The sequence below is a fragment of the Gossypium hirsutum genome, chromosome D06 (assembly GCF_007990345.1).
Source record: "Gossypium hirsutum isolate 1008001.06 chromosome D06, Gossypium_hirsutum_v2.1, whole genome shotgun sequence".
Taxonomy (NCBI): domain Eukaryota; kingdom Viridiplantae; phylum Streptophyta; class Magnoliopsida; order Malvales; family Malvaceae; genus Gossypium; species Gossypium hirsutum.
Window position 1 is genome coordinate 52,505,480 of NC_053442.1, and position 16,141 is coordinate 52,521,620.

The following is a 16,141-nucleotide window of genomic DNA, read 5'->3' on the forward strand; positions in this document are numbered from 1 at the left end:
TTCAATTCACTTTTCAAATGTAACTAATATCTAATATTCAATTTCCACATTAATCACATATTCATATAAATTCAATTCAATATCAAAATGCTAAGTACTCACCTCAATCACTTACCATAAACATTTAATCAAAATACAACAATAAATAATTAAATTCGGATTATAGAAATACAAACTAGAAATTTCGAGCTATTCCTCGTTGACTTTATTTTTTCCTTTTTTAGTCAAAAATTCTGACACGGCGTTTGAATATTTCATATTGAATATTTCAATTTTTATTTAACATTTGTCTAAATTCTAATTTAGTCCCTAAACCAAGACTAACTTTATTTCTTCACAATTAATTCTATATTTTCATTCAATTTCCACTTTAAACCAGATTTAACTCTCTAATTTAACTTAAATCCCTAAATTTCAAAATTTCATAATTTAGTCCTTAATACTCAAAAATTATAATTTATTCTATAATTCAATCCTTTTTCATTTCTAACTTAAAAAATTCTATCAATTTAATCCCCAATACTCAAATTATTCAACATAGACAACATTTAAAAACTTAATAATTTCTAAAATTTCAACATAGGTCGGGTAGTATTCAATATCGAGATTCTAAAAACATAAAAATTACAAGAAAGTGGACTAAATTGACCAACCAATCAAGCTTTGAACAATTGAAACCCTAGTTGTTCTCCTTCATTCTCTCTTTCTCTTTTCTTTCTTTCCTTCTCTGTTTCGTTTCTACATTTGTTTCTTTTTCTATTTTATTGGTTTTATATTATTATTATTTCATTTACTTATTATTATAATAATATATATATGCTTAAATATTAAGTAAGTATAATTTATTAATAAATATATGTATATAAATTTTACACATGTATTCACTAACACCATCCACTTGTTGGAATAAGGCTTAATTGCTTATTTAGTCCATTTACTTTTTCTTTCATCTATAATTAAACTTTCCCCCTTTATCCAATTTAGTCATTATACCTAATTACCTTTAATTCATGGAAATTCACCTAACCAAAATCTAATTAACTACACAATTAGCTTCGTAAATATTTTTAATAAATATTTATGAGTCGGTTTTACGAAAATGGAGACCTAAAAATACACTTTCTGATACCCGTGACGATTGGGTTGTTACAGTATTAGGTCAAAAAGGCCTAGGAAGTACTCGTAATTGGACCCGATGTGAGAAAGGCCCAAAATCCCTCATATAACATAAAGGGGGTGGCAACCCTAGTATAAATACAAGGGTGAGACGTTCACCCTTCTCTTACTCTAAGTAGGATGTTGATTTTCTATTTAAAATAAACCTATACAACTCTACAAGGGTTTTACTTTCTCTTCATATAAATAGATCGCATCGGTAGAGCTATTAACACAACTTTTAAAAGATTGTTATTCTACTGAAAAATAGAGAGAATTAATTCTCAACTCGTAAACATATTTTTTCAGAATAACAATTTTACCGGTTTCTATTAATAGAATAGAGAATTTTCGTTTTCACTTCAAAAGGAATTTTTTTTCTAGTTCTATGTTTTGGTTCAATTGGTTCGAGCCCACACTCTAAGTAGTTCGTGGTACGAGAATAGTGAAGAAGATCGTTTGGTTGGAAGCCAAAAAATACCAAGGATCCGTTTATCCAAAAACATATGTACGTATTTGATTAAGGTTTATTGCTATAAATATTACAAACTAGGTTTGTTTTCAAAATTTTAATTTTTCACTGTGCAAAAAAATTATTTTCAAACTAGGTTTTTGCCAACAGAAAATATAGGTTGTGAGAGAGTTGGCCTATATATGAAAAAGGGTAAGAAGGAAAATGTTCAAGGAACGCCAGAAAGGATCCAATATGAAGAGCTATAAGAGAGAGCTCAATTAAGCGTAACTGAGAAGCAAATCTCATGAAAGGAATGAGAGTCTCTCTCCCCTGATAACGATACTATCCAAGGGACAATATGTCCATCAATACTATTCCCCTTTGAGGAAAGCCTATTACGGGTATACCGCCATAATAATAGCTCCGTAGGGAGGAATCGAGTAGGTAAGATAGTAGACTAATATGGCCTTAAGAGTGATAGCCTGTTAGAATGATAAGTCAATTATCCGTTATGTGAGACAAGTGAAGTCTCGAGTTAGTCAAGATCATGGGGCAGATTATAGGAAGTAATCTCCTCCCAGCAAATAGTAATAAAGAATGAGAATAGGATCGCCAGAGTGGCGAGGCTTTCTGAAAGATCAACATAGTACAGAAGTGTCAATGAGTCCTTCGAGACTAAGGTTTGGATAGAAAGAGTCTACCGAGGATTGGATCGAACAAGTCCTCCAAAGAAGGAATATCCTAAGAATCCTTGGGTGGATAGTTGACAAGGATACAAAAGAGGGTTCATAAAGGGAAGCTGACAAACGACCAAATATCATAAAGGTCAATGAATACCCCGAGTGAAAGAAAATGAAATAAAGAAAGGATAAGAAGATAAGCTAGGTTCATTGGTATGGCGAGGTGACTGGTATACGATTGAGTGAAAAGACCGACCAGAGGAGGGTCTCATGACGAGCCAAGTAGCTTAAAGGTTTGGGTGTAGTCTGCCACCCCAATGTAGAATGCTTGCCTTAAACGAGTAAGGAGTATTTATATTTAGTTTTTTATTATCCGTTACCCTCATGTGATGGGGTTTAATTATGGTACAGCTAAGTAACTCACTAAGTTCATTTGAACTTATAGAGTTGATGGATGTTCGCAGGAATTGTGAGGATGATCGAGGACTTCAAGAAGGGACCAAGTTAGATGGAGTGGAGATCGTTGATCGCTGATGGATCAAGTCATGCATACAGGAAGATGGTATCATTGGAAGCTTCGCCTAATTTTAAACCATGGTGTAGCCAAACTGATGCGGAAACCCAGATTTAGACACAAGAGAAACACAAATTAGAAATAAAACGAGAATAAATAAAATTAGTTAAATAATAATAATAATAAAGAAAAAAAATAGTTTTGCCCTATGGAACCCTTGGTTAACTTGTAACCAAAAACGCCAATGATTGAGCGGCTCCTTATGAAACCCTTAGAAGAAGAACCTCTAGAAACACCGATGAACGGGAAAGAAATTTGAATATTTGTAACTCCAAAATACCCTCGAAAGTAACAAACTCCAAACTAATTAGCAAGAGAAGAATCACTCTACTCTCAAAAATTTGCCTCACACAAATTTGGAAGAAAACAAATACTCTCTTTTTATTCGACCTTCCCCAATGTGTAGAAAGCAAGCCTATTTATAGGCAAAATACAAGAGTAATTGAACCTTAATAAAACTCTTTAAAATTATCTAAGAAAATAAATAAACCTAACCAATAAAATTACTTAACTCATAAGTGATGTTTCCCAACCAATGAGAATTAAGTAAATAATAATAATAAGATACATAAAAGATTAATCCACCAATTTATGGGCTTGCACTATTCCAAGATTGGTCCAGTGAGTTACATTCCCGTATTTGTCAACGTCACGAACATGATGAATAAAATTTGTAGCAACAAAGTCTTGGACAAAAGCATTCATCTTTGATTTTAATTGTCGTGCATTGCTTCGAGTGATTGGACCACTAGGAAAAACAACCCCTTGAGTGTCACCTCCTTGGCTCGTATCATCCTCCCCCTATTCAAGAAGATTCATCCTCAAATCTGAACCTACATCAAATTCAAAAGGAGAAAGATCAGAAACATTGAAAGTAGCACTAACACTATACTCACCAGGAAGATCAATGCGATAAGCATTATCATTTATTTTCTCGAGTGCTTGGAATGGTCCATCTCCTCGTGCATCAAGTTTATTCTTTCTCTTAGAAGGAAATCGTTCCTCCCTCATATGCACCCATACCCAATCTCCAGGTTCAAACAAAACTTGCTTTCGCTCTTTATTAGCTCGATGTGCATTGGACTCATTCTTTTTCTCAATAGCTTTACGAGCCTTCTCATGGATCTCTTTCACTAAATCAGCTTTCCTTTCACCATCTAAATTAGCAATCTCATTCAAAGGTAAAGGAAGCAAATCTAAAACAGTAAGTGGATTAAAGCCATATACAATCTCAAAAGGAGTAAAACCTGTGGAAGAATGAACAGAACGATTATAAGCAAACTCAACATAAGGTATCCATTCTTCCCAAGATTTAACATTCTTACCTATTATGGCTCTAAGCAAATATCCCAAAACTCGATTTACCACCTCGGTTTGACCATTAGTTTGAGGGTGGCATGTAGTAGAGTAAAGTAGTTTAGTACCTAACTTACCCTATAACACCTTCCAAAAGTGACTAAGAAATTTTGCATCTCTATCGGAAATGATAGTCCTTGGGATTCCATGTAATCTCACAACTTCACAGAAAAATAGATCAGCAACATGGGTTGCAGCATCAGTCTTATGGCATGGAATGAAATGAGCCATTTTATAAAATCGATCCACAACCACAAAGATGCTATCTCGTCCACGCTTTGTCATTGGTAAACCTATTACAAAATCCATTTAAATGTCAGTCCAAGGTGAACTAGGAACAGGAAGAGGAGTATATAGACCATGAGGCATCACAGTGGATTTAGCTTGTTTACAAGTAATGCAAGTAGAGCAAATTTTCTCAACAAGTTTTCGCATGTTAGGCCAATAAAAATGCTCACGTAAAACATCATAAGTCTTAGTGACTCCAAAATGACCCATAAGACCACCACTATGAGCCTCTCAAACTAATAATTCTCGCATTGAACACTTTGGTAAACATAGTCTATTATTTCAAAAAAGATAGCCATCATGCTTATAAAATTGTGAAATGCACCATGTTCACATGCGTCATAAATGCTTGCAAAATCAGAATCAGTGGCATGTAAATCTTTGAGATACTCAAAACCTAATAACTTAGTAAGCAAAGTACTAAGTAAAGTGTACCTCCTTGATAGAGCATCAGCCACAATATTATCTTACATTTCTTATACCTTATAACATAAGGAAAAGATTCAATGAATTCAACCCACCTCGCATGTCGCTTGTTCAACTTACCTTGTCCTTTTAAGTGCTTAAGTGATTCATGGTCAGTGGGAATCACAAACTCCTTTGGTAAAAGGTAATGTTGTCAAACTTCTAATGCCCTTACCAAGGCATACAACTCTTTATCATAGGTCGAATAGTTCAAATGTGCTCCACCAAGTTTCTCACTAAAGTAGGCTAGTGGTTTACTATCTTGCATGAGGACGGCACCTATACCTACACCAGAAGCATCACATTCAATCTCAAAGGTCTTTTCAAAATTAGGTAAAACAAGAATAGGAGCATTACACAATTTATCTTTAAGTTCATTAAATGCTAATTCTTGCTTATCTGTCCAATGAAAAGATACATCCTTTTTAATAAGTGCAGTCAAAGGCGAAGCAATTGTGGAAAAGTTACGAACAAACCTGCGGTAGAAACCGGCTAACCCAAGGAAAGACCTTACCTCAGAAACAGTTTTAGGGATAGGCCATTCTTTAATTGCCTTTACCTTCTCCTCATCCACATGGATTCCTGTAGAACTTATCACAAAACCCAAAAAAACAAGCTTATCCATACAAAAGGTGCATTTTCCAAGATTAGCAAAGAGTCGTTCATGCCTTAACACATCCAATACTAATTTAACATGCCCAACATGATCATTCAAAGTTTTGCTATAAATCAATATGTCATCAAAATACACAACGACAAATTTTCCTAAAAAAGGTCTAAGTATGTGGTTCATTAATCTCATGAATGTGCTAGGAGCATTAGTTAAGCCAAATGGCATGACTAACCACTCATACAGGCCATACTTAGTCTTAAAAGCAGTTTTCCATTCATCACATTGTTTCATTCTTATTTGATGGTAACCACTTTTTAAGTCAATTTTAGAGAAAATGCATGCACCATTAAGCTCATCCAACATATCATCTAATCGAGGAATTGGATATCGATACTTTACTGTAATCTTGTTGACAGCACGACAATCAACACACATTCTCCAAGAACCATCTTTTTTTGGGACGAGAAGTACAGGGATCGCACAAGGGCTTAGACTCTCACGAATCAACCCTTTCTCTAAGATATCTTTAACTTGCCTTTGCAACTCCTTAGTTTCTTCAGGATTGCTTCGATAGATTGGTCTATTTGGAATACTTGAACTAGGCACAAAGTCAATTTGATGTTCAATCCCTCGTAAAAGAGGTAATCCCTTAGGCATTTCAGAAGGAAATACATCCTCAAAATCCTGCAAAAGATCAACAAAACAACTAGGCAAATGTGTATTAGGGTTAGTCAAAACAAAGTTTTCCCTAAACCTAATAATTACAAATGTTTGTTTTGTACAAAGAGCAAATTTGATATCTCAAAACCTAGTAAATAAACTCACTCTCTCATTTCGTGACTTGTGTGTGCAATCACTCACCAATGTTGGGCCTTTAAGTTGGCTTTTAACATTAAGGGTCTCTTTACTCTCAGCCTTTTTCAATGATTTTACCTCACTTCCCTTACCCATCTCACTAGCAAGTTTGAGTTGATCATTGTAGACTTCTTGAGGAGGAAGTGGAGCCAAAGCACACTTCTTTCCAAGGAACACAAAGGTATATTGGTTAAGGAAACCGTCATGATTTACTCGTCGATCAAACTGCCATGGCCGTCCAAGTAATATGTGCCCAGCTTGCATTGGAACAACATCACACAAAACTTTATCAGAGTATCTACCAATGGAAAATGAAACTAAGCATTGTTTAGATACTTTTACCTCCCCACTATCATTCAGCCATTGCAAGCAGTATGGCCTTGGATGCTTCACACAAGGTAGGCCAAGTTTCTCAACAAGGGAAGCACTCACCACATTGGTGCAACTTCCACTATCGATGATCAATAACTAGGTTGTCCACCAATCAAACATCTCGTGTGGAAAATGTTATCTCTTTGTTCGCGCCCTTCCCCTTTAAACTGGACATTTAAAGCCCTTCGAGCAATAAGTGCTTTCTCACCATACTCCAAGTATTCTTCATACTCATCATGATTATGCACATCATCAGCATCTTCCAAAGGAGGCATCTCATCTTCGTTATCAGACTCAAAATCAACCTCGCCATCTTCTCGAATCACCAATAACTTTTTATTAGGGCATTCTCGAGCATAGTGACCCCTTCCTTGGCATTTGAAGTAGGTAATATCTTTTGGCTGCTTAATGGCACTAGGAGAAGTAGAAGAAAAAGATAGAGCTCGATTAGTAGAAGTAGAACCTTTAAATGAATTAGGCATACCTTTATCTTTGGAGTAAGTTCTAGGCTCATTTGGCTTGAACCGTGCATCTCTCCCATTCCACAATCTATCATCTTGTTTTTGCCAATTTCCTCTCCAAGCAGGATTAGAAACTGAACTAGCACCCCTCGTTGCCCCTTTCTTTCGTAATTGCTTTTCAATGGTGAGTGCGGTTTGAAGCATCTCTTCAACATCTATGTAGTGTTGTAACTCAACTCGATTTGCAATCCTCAGGCTTTAAGCCGGCAAGGAATCTAGCCATAGTCACCTCAGCCACTTCAACAAGATTGGCTCTAATCTGAATAGTCTCCATCTCTTTGTAGTAGTCATCCATAGATCTATCTCCTTAAACAAGATGTTGGAGTCTTTGATGGAGTTCTCGATAATAGTATGGTGGAACAAACCGTTTTCGCAAGATGCGCTTCATTTCAACCCAAGTAGTAACAGGTTGCTCTCGATAAAGAATCCTGTTTTTATATAATTGATTCCACCATGTTAGTGCATAATCAATGAACTCAGCGATAGCGTATGTTACCTTTTTCTCATCAGAGTAATTGTAACAAGCAAAGACTGCTTCCATCTTTTCCTCCCAATCAAGGTAAGCATCAGGATCATTATTCCCTGAGAAAGAAGGAAATTTTGGTTTGGGGGTGTCATTGTTTCGTTCCAACCTTTCTCTAGGTACATACTCGGACTCAAAGTCATCATCAAAAACATGGTCCTCCCTTCGTTTAAAAGTTCGATCTCGCGAATTTGATCGGCTTATAAAGGCTTCGTTTAACTTCTTGTAATTATCAGCAATGTATCTCTCTTGAGTTGTAAGTTTCGTATCAAGATACTTCCTTTGCTCTTGTAACATCTGGGTCATGCGATGTTCGAATTGAGTTTGCAACTTTTTTATCTCTTTTTGTAACAACTCGACCAAAGGATCGTTCTCTCTTTTTTGCTCATCCTCTTCATTTTTACTAGTTTGGGATCTAGTGAGTGGCATGGTATCTGTGGAAGATCAAACAAACAGGAACAAGAGAGAAAAAATAATAATAACCTCACTCGTTAGCTCTCAAAAGAATAACGCTCTGAATGATTCAAAACTTGTAAATATGTTTGGAGAGGGTTACTAATCAAGATTAAATAACGGAGGTGCAAACTTCAAAGAAACAATGAAGACCCTAATTGCTCTAAGAGGCCAATAAACTTGACGAGGCAATTTGTAATGGAGGCTACACAGATGAAGGAATTGTGCGTGCCTTTAATATCTGCCAACACAAGAAGAAACAAAGTGTTAGAAAGCGTAAGAAAAACAAAAAAACGTAGACCTGCAACGGTCCCTAACTCTAGAGTCAAAGAAAATCTTTAATAAGAAGAAAACTTAAGAAAACTCTACCCAAATTTTAAAAAAAAAACAAAACAAAAATCGGAAACGTTTGGTGTCTTAAGATTTTCAAAAATTGAAGCTTTAATTATACTTGAGTCAAGAAAAGAAGAAGGAAAAGAAATTCAATTTTGAGAAAAATAAAAATAAAAATAAAAACAATAATAGGAAAAGAAGAAACCTACGTATGAAAGGTAGGCAACTTTTTTTTTGCGGTTTTTTTTTTGCGCTTTTTGCTTCTTCTTTTTTGCTATTTTTTTTTAGCTTCAAAAATAACACCGAATGGCCTGAAACTGATACCAACTGATGTGGAAACCCAAATCTAGACACAAGAGAAACAAAAATTAGAAATAAAACGAGAATAAATAAAATTAGTTAAATAATAATAATAATAATAAAGAAAAAAATAGTTTTGCCCTATGGAACCCTTGGTTAACTTGTAACCAAAAACGCCAATGATTGAGCGGCTCCTTACGAATCCCCTAGAAGAAGAACCTCTAGAAACACCGATGAACGGGAAAGAAATTTGAATATTTGTAACTCCGAAATACCCTCGAAAGTAACAAACTCCAAACTAATTAGCAAGAGAAGAATCACTCTACTCTCAAAAATTTGCCTCACACAAATTTGGAAGAAAACAAATACTCTCTTTTTATACGACCTTCCCCAATGTGTAGAAAGCAAGCCTATTTATAGGCAAAATACAAGAGTAATTGAACCTTAATAAAACTCTTTAAAATTATCTAAGAAAATAAATAAACCTAACCAATAAAATTACTTAACTCATAAGTGATGTGTCCCAACCAATGAGAATTAAGTAAATAATAATAATAAGATACATAAAAGATTAATCCACCAATTTATGGGCTTGCACTATTCCAAGATTGGTCCAGTGAATTGCATTCCCGTATTTGTCAACGTCACGAACATGATGAATAAAATTTGTAGCAACAAAGTCTTGGAAAAAAGCATTCATCTTTGATTTTAATCGTCGTGCCTTGCTTCGAGTGATTGGACCACTAGGAAAAACAACCCATTGAGTGTCACCTCCTTGGCTCGTATCACAAACAATGTCTTTAGAGTCTGGAATTTTAATCAATTAGGCCTTAGTCGAATCTTAGGAAATTATTTGTAAACAAACATATCTTAGTAGGGACAAAAATAATTTGAAGGATTAAGCATTCAGTGGTTTAAGGCCGTAGTTGTAAGAATTATTTTTAATTTCTTTATTAGATAGATTTCATTTTAGACTGTTTATAACAGTTAATTTAGTAAGTTTATGTATAGGTCCTTTGTGATGCTTCATACCCGAATCCGGTGATCGGGTAGAGCATGGAGTGTTTTAAGAAGACATCTGAAAAATAATGTTGACCACCCAGCCATATCTCAACATTCTAGGGGCAACAACAACATCTCTGTAAAGGATCAACTCAAGGCCTTCAAGGAATAGTTGGGAGGTTGAATGTTAGCAGGTGTGGGGCAAGAGGCTCGTTGGAATAGCTCTATGAAGTTTCATCTATTTTGGCCCTTCTCACTTCTTGCAGCACTTCCATTTTAAGAGCTTTTAGCTAGTCCTCCAAGGAAGCGTTATTGACGTGAGTGTGTTGTGAGCCAACTAGCTATTTGTTAATGAGTAAATCATTGGGGTTGCTACACCATGGATCTCTACGGATGGGCTAAATTTCATCATCAGGTTGGCTTTCCTAGAAGTTTCATAGGCCACTCAAAGTTCAACTATTAGTTGTTCATTTTGAGCATTCCATTGGTCAAAGAGATGCTGACGTTCTTATTGCTACTTGAAGCAACGCTTTTGCTAAGAGTGTTTCTCCTTTAAACGTCGCATTTTCTCATGCGTATTTGTAACCTACTATTGGGACCCAAAAGACTGTTGGTGAGAGGCCTGGTCCAAATTGGTTGTAGTGGTAGCAATAATGATGGTGATATTTAGCTAGGGTGGTGGAGTAGCAAGGTAAAAGGACAAGGCATATTGCAAATATTGGGAAAAAAAGCTCTTTTGGGTCATGGGAGGAGGGCTAGAGATTGGCTGAAACCTAAAGGTGATGGCAGAATAAGGCTAGAAGTTGGTGGCAGAGAGGTCGCTGAAAATAGCTGATACAATGCTAGTAATGGTTGGAAAAGTGACGAAAATAGAGCAAACTGAGAGAACAACCATGGATGTTGATAAAGGGGGATTGGAAATCTGAGATGATGGTAGTGGTTGTGTCATGGCAAGAGGGTTTTGAGTTGAAAAGAATCCTGAGGTAATGGTATGAACGGTGTTAGCTGGGTTGAGGGAAGCATCAATCTAAGATAAAGAAGCTATGGGTGTCCACACTTACTACACCAATTGTTGATGAGAGTATCAACAAGGGAGGAGATACAGAGGATGATATGGTGGTGCTGAGAAAGGTTGGTTCACCTTGACTAGATGGAGAGTCGAAGAAGATAAGTAAGCAAGGAGGCTAAATATGCAAAAGAGAAGACTGGAGATTATGGTTGAAATGCTTAAGGGTCGATCATTTCTTTATCATGTTGGGGGTATATATAGTAAAAGTCCTGTGCTTGGAAATGCTGACATGATAAATACACATGACATGTCACATGTCATTATATTGTTTCACAAATTATCGCAGCAAAAAATGTAAACATCAACTATGTTAAGTTTAAGAAAGAGGCTTAATTAATTTTTATTTTTTAATTAAGAATTTTTGGCTTAAGCCTAAATAATTTCATATAATTATATTTTTTTTCTTGGTAAAATCCAAAAACCATAGGTTCATGTTGTTTTGCCACCACTTTTTTGGGTCGAATAATATATTTGTTTGGTTGCACCCTTCAAAGACCAAATGTTCCTACCTTGTTTTCACTCACTTGTTGCCCATGGTTTTAAACTGTAAAGAGAAATAGAAACCATCAAAGAATACTCATAACGCCCACAATTTCTTGAATCGTCTGTTTTTCTCTTTGATCCCCCCATTAAACCCAAGATTTTCTACCTTTTGTTAACCCCACAATCTGCTCCTTAAATAACATTGCCGATATTCATTAAAACATAGCATTGTTCCGAATTTTCTCTTGTTTTATCTTCATTTGCAGGACATCAAACAAGGTTTTTCAAGGTTTTGGCAATCTGGGTCTTTTTCTAATTTGTGGTCGATGGGGGAATCAGAGGAAAAGAAGAGCACGAAGAGGGATAAAATTAGGTGGAGATGGGTGATTGGAGCTTCCATTACAATTGTTCTTGCTATTGCTTTGGCTTCAAGGACTAAACCAGAGATCTCTCCGAATTTTGGAGACACAAACAAGTCTTGTCAATGTTCTCAGGTTTCACTTTCTCTCTTATATTGCTCTTCCTTGCTTCTTTGACAAAACACATTGATTGTTGGTGATGAAAATGATTTTGTTTTATTTTGGTTGTCTCATTTTGTTTGGATACTAGGGAACTGGTCGAAGCTTAAAATGGAATTGAGAATTGTTGTTTTCGTTTCTTTTAAATATCCTCTGTGTTCAATTGAGGCCGATGAATTTCTTTGTTGCGTTTGCCTGGTTATGATTCAAAGTCATTCGGCACTTGGATTTTCTTGAATGAATTCTGTTGTCTGTTGCCCATTGGTTTAGGTTGATTGATGATTGTTTGTATCGAATGTTGCATTTTTTCAGGGAAAACACAGGCATAAGGGGACTGTAGAGGATTGTTGTTGTGATTATGAAACTGTGGACCATCTTAATGGTGAAGTATTACATCCAATACTTCAGGAACTTGTCAAAACCCCATTTTTTCGGTACTACAAGGTTTGCTTATTGCCCCATTCCCATTGTGTGATGAGAATACATACATACATATATATATGTGGATGCTTTATTTTATTATTTTGGACATAATTTTCACAAAGTTGATGTGGGAACTGGAAAAATGATTCTAGTATTTGTGGAATTTGGAAGTAAAACACGTGTATAGAATGAAAAAGCACACTAGTTTAAGTTTAAGAGAAGTGTGATTATTATGAAACCTTTTTCGTGTTTTTATGCATCTTAGTATGATAATGTTAGTTTACATGCTGGATTTGAAATTTGTGCTCTATGTTTTTCATTGAAGACTAGTTTCTTCTATTGCTTTGGGCAGGTTAAATTGTGGTGTGATTGCCCATTTTGGCCTGAAGATCATATGTGCCGTTTGCGGGATTGTAGTGTTTGTGAATGTCCAGAAAGTGAATTCCCGGATTCATTCAAGCCCTTCCAACGTACCCTTTCATCAGGTGACCTTAAGTGCCGAGAAGGAAAGCCACAGGCTGCTGTTGACCGCACGCTAGATAGTATAGCTTTTAGAGGGTGGACAGAAACAGATAATCCCTGGACGTATGATGATGAGACTGATAATTGTGAGTCAGAATTTGTTATTTAACTCATTTTTATGTATTGGATGCTCTCTAGCACACTGCTTATGGCCTTGAGAACCATAATTAAACTGATGCATTGCTATAGGTTAAGATTCAGTGTTGCTCTCTAGGCAATGCTAGTGATGATAAGATTTACGGTGAGAGTTGTGGTGTTCTCAACATTAATACCCCAAACAGTTGATCCTGTAAGTTACTGTTTTTGCAGCCGAGATGACTTATGTGAATCTTCAACTGAACCCAGAGCGCTATACTGGCTACAATGGTACATCGGCTAGAAGGATATGGGATGCTGTCTACTCGGGGAACTGTCCCAAATGTGAGTTCTCATTAATCTTCTTTGATGGGTGTAGGAATGAAAGATGCCTGTGCATTTTCTTGGTATGAGTAGAGGCATCGGTCCATTACCTTTTAGCAATTTGATTTTGGAGTAGTAACTAAATGTTGAATGCCTAGTGATGAACCTTCAATGACATAAATCAATATATTTTCTGGTTTGTGAACTTATTAATTACTGTGGTAGGCGTGTTTTCTGTTCTATTGAGTACACACTAAGTAACAAATATCCTTAATGGAAGATAGGAATAGTCTAATGAGCCTCCTTTTTTAAAAAAAATTACTTTATTTGTTTGTATTCTGATACACAGATCCAGCTGAAGAGTTATGCCAAGAAGAAAAAATACTATACAAATTGATTTCTGGTCTTCACTCATCTATTTCGGTCCATATAGCTTCTGATTATCTGATTGACGAAGCTACAAACTTGGTATAAATTCTCAATTTTGTCACTCAGTACTCGTGCTCATTCATGAACTTAATTTCATAGGTGCACAATAATGTTGCATAGATTAACATTGTTTCTTTATTTTTATCTTCCTTATTTCAGTGGGGCCACAATCTTGAAATAATGTATTATCGGGTTTTACAATATCCAAATCGTGTTGAAAACCTGTACTTCACATTCCTCTTTGTTCTCCGAGCTGTGACAAAGGTGCGTAGCCTAGCATAAAAATAAGAAAAAACAATGGTACATGTTGAGCAAGTACTTAATAAATAAGGAAGCAGTTACGTTATAATCCAAAACTGAAACCATTTATCTTACTAGAGCTTGCTTTGATGCATTTCAGGCAGCTGAATTCTTGGAACAAGCTGAATATGATACAGGTAATCCAACCGAAGACCTAAAAACGCAGTCCCTAATGAAGCAGCTACTTTATGATCCAAAACTGCAAGCTGCATGCCCACTTCCATTTGATGAAGCCAAATTGTGGAAAGGACGAAGAGGACCAGAACTGAAACAGAAAATACAAGCACAATTCAAAAATATCAGGTTTCTCTAATTTCCTCTCTGGTGATGGATGTAAAATGCTGCAACTCTTATTTCTAATTAATGTTATTGAACAATGAACATATAAAAATGAGAAACCATTTTTACTCGAAACATAATATTCTGAAAGACGGAGTAAAATCTGAAATTGTACTTTTTACCTCTCTCAGTATCCCTCACTTGCAGAGAAACTTCCATGAACTGTTTCATCTTTGTGGCCACTAACGTTTGCATGTTTTGTCAAAATGGCCCTAATTGTATTTTTGAGTCTTTTTTGGCCATCAACCTTTGTTCTTTTTTTCAATCTGCTTTTTCTAACAGATTTAATTAAAGTACTGTTAAAAAAGTTAACGGGGATGATGTGGAATTTTATATGTAAAATATTTTTAATGAGATGTAATTTATTACTTAGGTAACACAATAAGATAACTACATGTGGAAAATGATAAAATAAATAAATAATATATTAAATTAAAAAAATAATCCTTAATTTAAAGAAAATGAACATAATTATCTAAAAAAAGTAACTCAGTAGAAAAACTTTTCAGTAAACAAAAGTATGAAAGATTGAAACTTTGAATTTATTTATTAAATCTGTTAGAAAAAGTAAATTGAAAAGAAGAGCAAAGGTTGATGGCCAAAAAATACTCAAAAATATAATTAGGGCCATTATGCAAACGTTAGTGGCCAAATTTATCATTAAGCCTTTGATTATTTATGTCTGATGGGTTTTGCAGTGCGGTGATGGACTGTGTTGGGTGTGAAAAATGTCGACTTTGGGGAAAGCTTCAGGTTTCTGGTCTTGGAACTGCACTGAAGATTCTGTTCTCTGTAAATGACGAGGAGAATTTGATTCAGATAGTAAGTACCCTTCCCCGTTTGTAGCTTTCAATTTTCAGTTCTAATCTCATTCTAGTGTATGATTCCAACATTCAGTCATGGCTTTCCAACTATAGTAGCTAGAGTTTTTTCTTGTAGAAAATGCTTCTTTTTTCAAGTCCTTGAAACACCAAGGATTCTAACCTAAAGGTGTTGTCATGGGTAACATATGGAAAGAATTAGAAACCAACTTCTTCATCCAGACTCAAACGGTTTGCTTTATTGACCCGCAGTTGCAGTTGCAAAGGAATGAAGTAATTGCGCTGATGAATCTACTCAATCGACTATCGGAGTCTGTAAAATTTGTGCATGAAATGGGAGCGGCAGCTGAAATGGGAAGGATGCATTATTCCAGTAGGTTGAAGAGCCTAGCGCAAAGGATATTGGCATCTATTGTTAATACATAGGTAGCAAGAGATGATTTGAATGTCCTGTTTGTGTTTTGCTTTTACCTTAACACGTGTGATATTTTGCAGATAAGGATGAGAAATTCAACTGCAAAGACCCACACATTTCCTTTTTGGGGAAAAAATTAGAATTAGGGTTTTGGAGAAAATATAAAATATTGGCAGTGTACAATCAGACAGATTAATGTCAAACAAAACCAGAAGTTAACACAAGTTAAAATTGAGTGTTATTATCATGTGCATCGCTTAAAAATTCAGTGCTTTATACTTATGATATCTGCAGTTTTAGGGCTAATTGCGCATAACACATCATCCTTAAATTACGGATTATATCAATCTGCAATTTATATTAGTAAAACTGTGGATTTATTTCCATCTTCTTTATATGTTTCAAAATGAGTTTTTCCAAATTGTAAAAATAGTCATATTTTTTTATCATCCACCTATTATTTTTTTCGATTTAATTTA

The 16,141-nt window shown here is 35.4% G+C and overlaps 1 protein-coding gene across 1 annotated transcript; it reads left to right on the forward strand.

Annotated features, from left to right (window-relative positions):
* The first annotated feature begins 11,468 nt into the window (after positions 1–11,468).
* Positions 11,469–15,893, forward strand: LOC107901876 (endoplasmic reticulum oxidoreductin-1). The gene is made up of 10 exons (XM_016828045.2): positions 11,469–11,990; positions 12,327–12,458; positions 12,790–13,045; positions 13,269–13,379; positions 13,708–13,826; positions 13,947–14,051; positions 14,188–14,390; positions 15,125–15,248; positions 15,500–15,673; positions 15,743–15,893. Exons 1-9 carry the CDS (start codon positions 11,823–11,825, stop codon positions 15,671–15,673), a joined length of 1,392 nt encoding a protein of 463 aa, XP_016683534.2. The 5' UTR covers positions 11,469–11,822; the 3' UTR covers positions 15,743–15,893.
* The last annotated feature ends 248 nt before the right edge of the window (positions 15,894–16,141 follow it).